Source organism: Mirounga leonina, unplaced genomic scaffold (genome assembly GCF_011800145.1).
Source record: "Mirounga leonina isolate KUSES-001 unplaced genomic scaffold, KU_Mleo_1.0 Mir_94, whole genome shotgun sequence".
NCBI lineage: Eukaryota > Metazoa > Chordata > Mammalia > Carnivora > Phocidae > Mirounga > Mirounga leonina.
In genome coordinates this window covers 48,975,552-48,986,896 of record NW_023270855.1, presented here as the reverse complement: position 1 = coordinate 48,986,896, position 11,345 = coordinate 48,975,552, and the positions used below count along the sequence as shown (strand labels likewise).

Genomic DNA, 11,345 nt, shown 5'->3' with positions numbered 1-11,345 from the left:
AAATAAATAAATAAATAAATAAATAAATAAATAAATAAATAAATAAATAAATAAAAATCTTAAAAATAAAAAAAAGATTCCTGGAAGAAGGCATAGCTCTGTGAATAGAGAAGGCGTGGCATAGCGTGGTGCTATGGGTGCTCAGCTCAGACCCCTTCGTGGGGCGGGTGCAGCCCTCCTCCAGTAGGGGGCACTGACTGCTAAAGGCTCATGGTTATGCTTTCTCTGGAGAGTTGTCCTCAGTCCATTGGAGGCCTGCTCAGCTAGAAGGTTACTCCACTCCCAGTGGGGTCAGCCCATAGCCAATGAGTGGCTGAGAGAAGCCTGGATTCCTTGTCACAAGTCGAGATAACTCTGTGGTGTTATTCATACTCCGCAGCTCCCTGTCGGATCAGGCTGAGGCTAGACCAGACTGAACCCACATCTCTGCTCAACTCCTCTCCCTGCCCCATCCTGCTTCTCCCACTCCTTCTCTCCTGAGAGCATCTCTTAATAAATTCCATGCACCTGAATTGCCAAATCAGGCTCTGCTTTAAGGGAATGTGATCTAAGACACTACAAGACCTGGAAGGTTGGGAGGATTGCAGGGGTGAAGGAAGGGTTCTTTGTAAGAGGAGGCAGAAACTGACCAGATGCAGGAAACGGATTCAGGAGCAGGAGACTGTCCTGGCGAACGGGGAGGTGGGGCTGAGTTAAGGCAGACAAGCTGGGGTGAAGGGGATAATGTGGCAGCTTCAGATAATTCTGAAAAGCTGAAGAAATGATTAGGATGGAAGAGCCTTGAGCCATGAAGACCTTGCCTTCTCTCCCCCCTCCATATTCTTTCTTTAATTAATAGACTTTATTTTTTACAGAAAATTTGAGCAGCAGGTACAGAGAAATGTTTCATATATTCCTTCTCTCCTGCACATAATTTCCCCTATTATTAACCTGTTGCATTCTGTGTGGCACATTTGTTACAAGTGATGAACCAGTATGGATACATTATTATGAACTAAAGTCCATAGTTTATATTAGGGTTCATTCCAAGTGCTGTGCATTCTACGAGTTTTGACAAATGTATGATGTCATGTATCCACTGTCACAGTATCACATATAATGCTCTGAAAACCCCTGAGTTCCGCCTATTCATCCCTCCCCATGCCCACTTTTCCTCCCTCCAGCTTTTGGGACCCGGAGGAACCCAACAACATCTATGACGAGGATTGTGCCAGCATGAACAAAGGTGGCACCTGGAATGACCTCTCTTGTGACAAGACTACATATTGGATCTGTGAGCGGAAGTGTTCCTGTTGAACCTCACAGCTGAGGGTGGGTGTGGGTCCATACCCAGTGCTCCTTGGCTCTTGGGGATGAGAACCTTCTGCCCTTCCACGGAAGACTGCCTCTCCATGAGCCGACATGGATACACCTAAGATGGAACCAGGAGCTTGGATGTTGCAAGTCCCCTTGGGTGCAAGTGAGAGCGTTTCTAGGGTGAGGATTTGAGGGCTTGTTTTTTTTTTTTTTTTTTAGATTTTATTTATTTATTTGGGAGAGAGAGTGAGTGAGGGAGAGTGCACACAAACAGGGGCAGAGGCAGAGGGAGAAGCAGACTCCCCTGCTGAGCAGGGAGCCCGACGTGGGGCTCAATCCCAGGATCCAGAGATCATGACCTGAGCCAAAAGCAGACGCTTAACTGACTGAGCCACCCAGGCGCCCCGTGGGCTTGTTCAATCGGATGGTGTCTTAGTCTGTTCAGGCTGTTATACCAGAAAACTGTAAACTGAGTGGCTTATAAACAACAGAGGTTTATTTATTGAAATTCTGGAAGCTGGAAAGTCCAAGATCAAGGCATAATGTGTAACGAGGGCCCACTTTCTGATTCGTAGATGGCCATCTTCTTGCTGTGTTCTCCCATGCTGGAAAGGGTGAAAGCTCTCTAGGGTCCCTGTTATAAGGGCACAAGAGTTCTACCCTCATGACCTAATCACCTCCCAAAGGCCCATCACATTGTGGGTTAGGATTTAACAAATGAATTGGGTGAGGGCCCATAATCCAGTCTGTAGCAGGTGATTCACTGGAGACGCGGTTCATTTCTGAGCAGACCTTCTTGGGCTATTAGCTCTTGCAATATTAGAACTCAAGATGTAAGTTCACGGCGTGGTCTTTGACCACTGTGTTGGTTTGCTGGGGCTGCCATAATAAAGCACCATAGACTGGCTTAAATGAGAGAAATGTATTGTCTCACTGTTCTGGAGGCTGATGTCTGAGATCAAGGTGTCGAAGTGGTTGGTTTCTGGGGAAGCGTCTCTCCTTGACTTCCAGATGACCCCCTTCTCCCTGTGTCTTCACATGGACTTCCCCTTATGTGTATCTGTGTCCTAATCTCTTCATTTTATAAAGACACAGACCATATTGGATTAGGGCCCATTGTAATGACTTCATTTTCATTAATTACCTCTTCAGAGACCCTACCTCAAAATACAGTCACATCTGACATACTGGGGGTTAGGACTTCAACACGGATTTTGGGGGAGATGCAATTCAGCCTTTAATACCCACTAATTGACTGATGTTCCTCCAGTGATTATGACAATGAAAAGCACCCCCTTGGGGGCTGGTACTACCCTGCAGCTGAACACAACGCAACACGGCAATCCCTTTGGACAATCCCTGAATTGTATCCAAAGGTAGGTAGACATTCTCCAAACTGATCAATTTATTGATCAACAATTGATGAGTAGCAGAACCCTTGATGAGTAGCAGAATCCTTGCATTGACTGAGAGCAGGTGATTATGACAAGGAGGTTCTGAGCAGAGGGGTAGTGGGGGAGGTTAGCATTCACTTCATTTCCCGTTCCCATCTCTATTTGTCTCCTCCCACCACCATACCTGCCCCAACTCACCAGTACTGAAACCAGCCCCCCATGTATCCTATAGACTGCAGAGTGGGTGGGCATCCTGTTCTAAGCCCTCTACCCAGGGGTCATTGGTCCAAGTGACTGTTTATCTGGGTCGGGGGAAATTTCTGCATCTCAGAAGAGGAAACTTTATCTTCCCCCAGTGTGTTGAAAAATGGGGAAATGGAGCTGTGGTCACGTCTTTGAGTCATGCGGGGGGCGTTCCACAGTGGAGCTGGCTCAAACTTATCTCCCTTACACATGTCTCATGATTGTCTAATTTTAGGTAGAGAGATAAGGGTGAAGGAGGTCCCCTTTACCACTTTGGGTCCAGGGGAGCAAAGGTTGGGCATTCTTGGTGGATAAAAATAACAAAAACCACGATTTATCAAGCGTGTATTGTGCGCTAGATAGAAACAGTAGCTCCCACTGAATCGTCACAATGACTCTGTGAGATTGGAACAATTACCAACCCCATTTTATAGCTGGGGAAACTGAGCCTTGCCCATTGTCATTGAGTGGATAAGTTGCAGAGCTGATATTTGGACTCAAATCTGTGCCTCCAATGGTTGATCTCTTTCTGTAGCACCTGCCACCTTTCAAGGGACTGTCTGTAAACCTGAATTATCCCTGAGGACCCCAACCTTGTAGTTCTTATCTTGGTTGGCAATTATGGGAAGGGACCTGAGTGGTGTGGTGGAACAGACATCCTGGGCTGAGGTAGGGGACTAGGAATGGAGTTCTGGGTCTATTGATAATAATCTGTGTGGCTCTCCTGGGGCTATTATGATAATGCAGGTGAGAGAGGAAAGGGACCAGCTAGGAAGAAAATTAATCTATTTTGAAGATGGATCAAATGTGGGATGTGAGAGAAAGAGGAGTAAAGAATTACCCTAAAGTTTTCAACTTAATCAACAGGAAAGATGGAGTTATTAATACCTAGAGCTGAGGAAGAAAAAATGCTTATGAACACATTTATTTATTTAAAATTTTTAAAAAAGATTTATTTATTTTAGAGAGACAGAGAGAAAGCACGCAAGCAAGGGGAGGGGCAGAGGGAGAGAGAGAATCCTCAAGCTGACTCCCTGTTGAGCTTGGAGCCGACACGGGGCTCGATCCCAGGACCTTGAGATCATGACCTGAGCCAAAATCAAGGGTCAGATGCTTAACTGACTGAGCCACCCAGGTACCCCCATACATTTATTTATTTATTAAGATTTTTTGTTTTTAAGTAATCTCTACACACAGTGTGGGGCTCGAAACCCCAACCCTGGGATCAGGAGTCGTATGCTCTGCTGACTGAGCCAGCCAGGTGCCCCTGAACACATTTAGATTTAGGTGGTTCATGAACTCTTGCTGAAGTTCAAGAATGGAACCTTGTGTGCAGCAGATGTGGTCATGGCCTACTTAGATCCTTGATCCTCATATTTTCAGCTACTTCTAATGGCCAGCAGCTGCCACCAGAGTCTTCCTGGTCTGGCACATGGCAGGTGAGAAGGGCTAGCAGGGAAATGCTTTCTGGAAGGGCTCTCAGCCAAAGCCTGGACTTAGTGTACACATACCCCAGCTCCCTCACCCCTCAGATGAGATGAGTTTGAAGTGTGTCCCTGTGCTCACCCAGAGGTCCCTACTGGGATTGAGCTTCCATTGCCTGCAGTGGTAGCCTGTTCGATAACACATCTTTGAACACATCTTGTACTGGCTGCCTTTCTTTCCCTGACTCACTTCTTCACCCTCCTGCTGGTGTTTCTGGGGATCACCTCCAAAAAACTACTTACACTTGAATCCTTGTCTCAGTGTTTGCTCTTGGGGGAACCCAAATTGAGACACTCTGGAACAGGGGAAGACAGGCTTGTGATGTGGTTCTAGTTTGCCTGGGATGGAGGGGTTCCTGGGACATGGGACTCTCAGTGCTGAAGATGGAAAGTGCTGGGCAAACTGGGATGAGTTGATCGCCCTTATAGGATAGTGCAGTACCAAGAAAACCAACAGAAGAGAAAGCTTCCAGAAGTAAAGGGGATAATGCATATGTAGATCAAACCATCATGTTGTACAACTTTTATCTGTTAATTATAAACAGGGAGCAAGGAGACTGGGGAGCAAGGAGGTGCCAGTAAACCTGGAAAAAATAAAAATAAACCTGGAAAAAAATAAACCTGGAAAACTTGGAAAAAATAAAAATACTTGATTATTTTATTTTTATTTTTATTTTTTAAGATTTTATTTTTTTGACAGAGAGAGACATAGCGAGAGTAGGAACACAAGCAGGGGGAGTGGGAGAGGGAGAAGCAGGCTTCCCGCAGAGCAGGGAGCCCGATGTGGGACTCGATCCCAGGACCCTGGGATCATGACCTGAGCCGAAGGCAGACGCTTAACGACTGAGCCACCCAGGCACCCCAAAATACTTGATTATTAAAAAAAGAAGAAAAGAGGACCAATGGAGTCAACTGTGACCCAAATGTCAAGTTAGAATAGATTGAGAAGCCTCCATCCTTAGCACTGAGGAAGCATTTGGGACACTGAGCCATTCCTGGGTGTGTTGGAGGCAGAAATGAGACTGTAGTAGCTGAGTAGTGAGGGGGTGGGAGGAAGTGGGGACAGCAGAGCATAAACAACGTTTCTAGAATTTTGACTGTTGAAGAGAGAGGGAGAGAGAGAGAGAGGGAGAAAGAGAGAGGTAATTGCAGCAGGGAGGATTTTTTGGGTAGAAGGGACCTGAATGCCTCCCCCCTACTCTTCCCAGCCCCCCTATTATTCTCATGTCAGATCTCCTGGGACTCCCAGACTAATTTTTTTTCCTTCATAATTTTCTTCTTTTGGCATTTTGCTCTGTGCTTTAAGAGATTTCTTCCATGTGGTCTTCCAAGCCACTGATTAGGCTCTTGACAGTGACCACACTCTTCTTTAATTTATCCAGAAAATTTTCTCTTTTTAATTATTCCATTTTTATTTAGTTCCATAAAGGATTTTGGTGCTGTACTTGAATCTCCTTACATTCTTATTTTATTGTGTTCAATTCTTACTGGAATTATTCTTGTTTTAAGTCGTCTATCTACTCCAGCATCTCTATTTGTTGGGTGTCAATTACATCAGTTCATCCTTTTTCCAGCTACTAGGACCTCTCAATGTTGTCCTTTCTTCTTGGGGCTCAGACCTGGGGGTTGAGAACTCTTAAGCAGGGGCAGTTTCCCAAGTGATGGAAGGAGATGGATTCACTACCTCCTTGGCACCTACTTGCTCCCCAGTCTCCTTGGTCCCTTCTAGATTTAGGAGCAGCGTTCCTGTTGAGGGCCAGAGGGATCACACACACACACACACACACACACACACACACACACACGGGAGTGCTGCTGGCCTATCCCAGGAGGTCCATGGACCCCTGTGGGCCAGACTCTTCCTGGAACAGATGGTGTCTGATCTTCAGCCTAGAGTGCTCTTCAGCTTATCTTGGGACTCGCCACCTGGTGCATGGGGGAGACATTTCAACCCCAGATTTTCCTTTGGGGATTTCCCCAGAGATACCACTCTCATCCTTACCCAGCTGCCATTGGTCCCAGCAGACTTTTGCTGAGTAGATATATTAGTGTAGGGGGTAAAGAGGAATTGAGAAATGTACAAGTGGCCATTTTCCTAGCAGCTACCATTTCTCTTTCTTTAGCACAGGGTCCAGCAAACTATGCCTTGGGGGGGGGGGGGTCAAATGCTGAGTGCAGCCTGTTTTTGTATGGCCAGCGAGCTAGACATTGTTGTTATATTTCTAAGGGGCACTCACACACACACATATTCTGAAAAATCTAAAATATTTGTTATTCAGCCTTTTGCAGAAAAAGTTTCCTGACCTCTTTTTAGCATATTTAAATACCACTGGGGAAGAACCAGGAGAGAGGATGTCAGAGAGGTGGAAGACTCAATACAGAGAGAGGAGATATCAGTGGAGAAAGGTCCCCAAACAGGCAGGAGGGGATGAGCAAAGCATAGAGGGAAGGATTAGCCTTAAACAAGAGGAGGGACCTCTTTGCTGTTGTAGAAGAATGGAGGAGGGGACTATTGGCATTGATGAGGGAAGGAAGCAAGGGTGGGTATGGATGTGGATGTATTTGTAAAGAATATCAGGAAGTTAAGGTAGTTTCCATCAGCTGGTGTTTATTATCGCTGTGAAGTAGGAGACAAGGTCTTCTGCCTCACATAAAGGGAAAGGTGATGAGGATTGAGGAAGGAAGTGAAAAACTGTAACCTTTCATGAGGGGAAGTTGATTCAGGATAAGAAGAGCAAGTTCCAGGTAACATGGAGAGTCTTGTTTAGATCAGAAAGTATATATTTGTAATGACTCCAAGATGAGTGATTCTGGGATCTCACTGCCCTGATGGAAAAGTGGTTAAGAGATGTGGTCTGTTCATAAGGAAGGATGCTTTGGACTGCAAGTAACATTACCTGACCTGAAGTGGCTTAACAATAGGGGCTTATTTGTCTCACATAAGAGAAAGTCCTAGGTTTGGTTCAGCAGCTCAACAATGTCATAAAAGCCCAGATTATTTTCATCTTTTCACTCTTCCATCCTCAGTATTTATGTGGTACCTTCTCTCTAAGCATCATATTATTGTATAACAGCCCAAAACAGGAAGTAATGGTCAGGTTCTTCTTGAATTTGTTTTGTTTTTATCAAGGAGAAAAAGTATTTTCCAGTAGGTGTTTCTTATATCTCATTGTCTAGAATTGGTCCAAATGCACCCATCCTAAAACAGTCTCTAGCAAATAGGAATATGATCATTATGCTTAGTTTAGACTAGGGTTTCTCCACCTCAGCACTACTGACATTTGGGGATTGATAATCCTTTGTGGTGTGTATGTGGGAGCTGTCTTGTGCCTTGTAGAATGTTTAGCAGCATTCCTAGCCTTTACCACATAGATGCCAGTAGCATTCCCCGCCTTTCTCCAGTCATGACAACAAAAAATGTCTTCAGACATTGTCAGATGTCCCCAGTGGGGGGAATCACTTCTAGTTGAGAATAACTGGGCTTAAACCAATCTCAACTGGCCCCATGTGTCCAAGCATATTGCTGTCCCAAGTCAGCAAACAATGAAGGTTCTATTAATAAGGAGCATATGATTTGGTGAAGACTGCTGAGCAGACCATCTGCAGTACTACCATTGTTGGATTGGTCCTGGATTGAGGTTTTCCCAGCTAGTTATGGAATCAGAACAAGGGAGCAATGTGTTGAAAGTATGGGAGAAAAATCACTTGACATGGTTGATCATGAGATTTAGCCTGGATAAGAAAGGAGGTAAAGCTGATGGTTTGGGAGAAGCTGATGGTCTGAAGGACTGGATGAGTTTAAAGAGCAGGGTCAGGATGAGTGAGTATAAGAAAGTGAGGAAAGGTCTTGGAAGGGGCTACCTTTTTTACAAAACATCAAGGGAATATTTGCAAAGGCCATTATTTGGGCATCCAGGGACAAGCACTGGCTGAACACATGATAGTGAAGAGAAATCCAATGAAACACACATTTATTGAGAGCCCAATATGCAGAACAAACATTTCAGGGAGTAAAGGCTAAACCTTTCCTCTCCAAGGATGACATTTATAATGATTTCCCTTGTCCTCAGCTTTGTTGTTCACCATGCCAACCAGATCCATGGGTGACTTTCCACGTGGAGTTGAATGTTCTAGTTTGAATATTTTCTCTTCACTTGCTCTGAAGAAACATCCCCCCACAGAAGATGTTTAGATTAAAGGTAGATGTAAGGATGAAACAAAACAAACCACTACCACCAACAAAACAGAAAGAAAGAGCGGAAGTGGATTAAAGGCAGAGAGTGTTACGGAAGTGGTAGGTTCTTTGCCTACTCAATACCATTTGCCGAACAACCAAATAACAAAACAGTATTTGATGGCAAGGAGGTGATTTATTCAATGGCCAGAGAACAGAAAAGGGGAGCTCATGTTCTAAAGGCATCTTCTCCTCGATTAGGTCATTGTTAGGGTTTTATGGGGTTAGGGTAATTAAGGGACTGGTAAGCAAGCTGACCTGGGGTGGGGTGTTTCAAGGAAGGGGGAAGAGGCTTCTAGGATTAGAGTGCCACCTCTGTTCTTCCCTTAAATGGGCACAGTGGGATCTGTCATGTTGCAGGTAGTTATGTTTTTTGTTATTATAATTAGATGGTAATGATCTTGAAGTCATCTGGAGGGTTAATATGGTATCTGAACTGGATCAAGCTGGTCAAAAAGTGGGTTATTATGGCTTGTTCAGAGCTTGTTAGTAAGTCCCTAGTGGCAAGAGCTCCATCCAGCATGCAAGGATGACACAATCTAGCATTTTGGAATCCTACGTCAGGTGTGGCCTTCTGCAGCTTATATGGGAGGACTTCTCAAAAATCCCATATGAAGAATTCTTTGTTTTTTTTTTTTGAAAAAATTTCAGACATAGTAGCCTGCTCCAGAATTTAAGTTAATTTGTGTCTATGAAGAAAGGCGAGACTCTAAGCCCCATGAAAGCAGAGACTGTGTTGGTCTTATTCCTTTTGTAGGTCCATTACCTACTACAGTACCTTGACATATTGTAGAACTCAACAAATATAGTTTTTACCACCCATATGTTACAGCTTGGTTTAAAAGCCCCAAGTCCCACAAGAAAACCAATACCTCCTATAGCAGCCCATGAGGATAGAATTTCCTGGCCTGGTTGAGGAATGAGTCATTGTATGCAGGAAGTCCAAAGCTATCATTCCCCTCCTACTATTTATGGTTCATTCACAGAACTCCCTGCCCAGTCAAACATGACTTTTTACAAACAATATTGCCTGGTTACACAACTGGCCTTTCAGTGTTAACAAGTTTCTAGGGAACAGAGCTAGAAATTTAACCCAAGGGCAAATTTGTCCATGGAAAGTGAAGGGATTTTTTTTTTTTTTAGCTTTTTAATCATATCCTGTGCCTAGAAAAATAAAAGCTTAAGAAATTATTTTAATTAAAATTGTAAATGTTATATGCAACTAATGAATCATTGAACACTACATCAAAAACTAATGATGTACTACACAGTGGCTAACTGAACATAATAAAAACATAAAATCAGATACAAATACAAAAAAATTAAAGTGAATGTTTTTCTTACAGGTAACTAATACATATAGCCCCCTTTAAAAGATATGATCATCTTATTCAACTTCCACAATGTTAAGTAATGATAATAAAATATCTCCAGTTATTGGAGTGCAGGAAACTTTGGAAATTATTTTGGATTATCTGGGAAGTCTTTCAAAGGTCACAGTTAGCAGCCAGCACCTTTTACAATTTTACTTTTTTTGGGCATGATTAAACCTAATATTCATAAAATTTTTTTCTGATCACTTGACATGCCCTAAACCTTTTTTCCTGGTCCTGTTTTCCTTTTGGTCCTTTTTGAAAGATTTAGAATGAATTCTCCTTTCTGCCCTCCAAATAGGGAGAGATGTGTTTTTAGTGACTCAATATTTCCAGTGCTGAGAATATCACATATTAGTTCAAGAAAAGTAAAAGATAATGTGTCAGAAATTTCTCAATTTTTCATTTTAAAAACAATACATTCTAAGGCTCCTTGGCTAGCAGATGTGCTGAGTGTACACATGGGAGTACACAAATGAAACTGGGAAAATTTTTATGGATTATGAGTTTGGAGCCCATCTTGCTCATCTAAGGGCATGCCTTCTTAAAGAAGTATATTCTCTAATTTCTCCAAAAAGACAAATAAAGGAAAACTATAGAGAGGTACAAGGTAGTGCATTGAGCCTGAGTTAAATCAATGGAAGAATGGGTGGATACCAGCCACTGAGTTCCACAGAGGTCTTCTTACTAACAGGACCATTTCCTTTCCCAGGCAGTTCCCGTTATTCCATGTACCCCTCCCTTATAATTATGTAGAACATCTAGGGTGGAGTCCCTCTCTTTTCCATGGTATCTACTAATCGCACTGGGCTTACATTCACCTCTCCACAGGACAGCAGGATTTCAGAGGATGGTGACCACTCTGCTATGTTGGTGATTGTAAGTCTACCCCCCAAAACATTCTACTTTAGATGGTAGTGGTGCTGGTGATATGTCTTACCCCTATTCCTTTGTATGACAAGAATATATACACAAGCTAGCTTAAGCACTAACAGTGATCAGGGAAGAGTCACTGAGGAACAATATAGTGAGAATGGGAAATGCAAGCCAGGTCATCAGGAAGAGCTCTTTGCCATTCCTGCTGGGCAAGGGAGCTCATACTAAGACGGGAGAGGGGATTGGTGTGTTGGGGGGGAAGCATTAGAGTAAGTCACAAGCTCTCTTACTTCACTGGGTTTTGAGTCAGCGCCAAACTTGGTGGAAAGTGTAAAAGTCTCAGACTCAGATTTAGATTTCGTGATCTCTCCAAACCAGTTTCGGACCTGGAATATCAAAGAAAATACTGGAAAGTTTTTGTTAACAGTGGTGAAGAGAAAACCAG

General features: G+C 43.5%; 2 protein-coding genes across 4 annotated transcripts in view; one reads left to right on the top strand and one right to left on the bottom strand.

Annotated features, from left to right (window-relative positions):
* The window catches only part of CLEC17A (C-type lectin domain containing 17A), an 11,303-nt gene extending 9,815 nt beyond the window's left edge, over window positions 1-1,488 (top strand). Inside the window, exon 11 of the mRNA XM_034997560.1 lies at window positions 1,164-1,488. Within this exon, the coding sequence (XP_034853451.1) occupies window positions 1,164-1,296 (133 nt within the window). The 3' untranslated portion in view covers window positions 1,297-1,488. The remainder of the gene's footprint in view (window positions 1-1,163) is intronic.
* A 6,067-nt stretch (window positions 1,489-7,555) lies between these two features.
* ADGRE3 (adhesion G protein-coupled receptor E3) overlaps window positions 7,556-11,345 on the bottom strand; it is a 42,639-nt gene continuing 38,849 nt past the window's right edge. For 2 of the 3 annotated variants that reach the window (XM_034998307.1, XM_034998309.1), the window contains one exon: window positions 7,556-11,286. In XM_034998307.1, the coding sequence (XP_034854198.1) occupies window positions 11,125-11,286 (162 nt within the window). In that variant the 3' untranslated portion in view covers window positions 7,556-11,124. The remainder of the gene's footprint in view (window positions 11,287-11,345) is intronic. The other variant, XM_034998308.1, reaches the window with a different exon arrangement.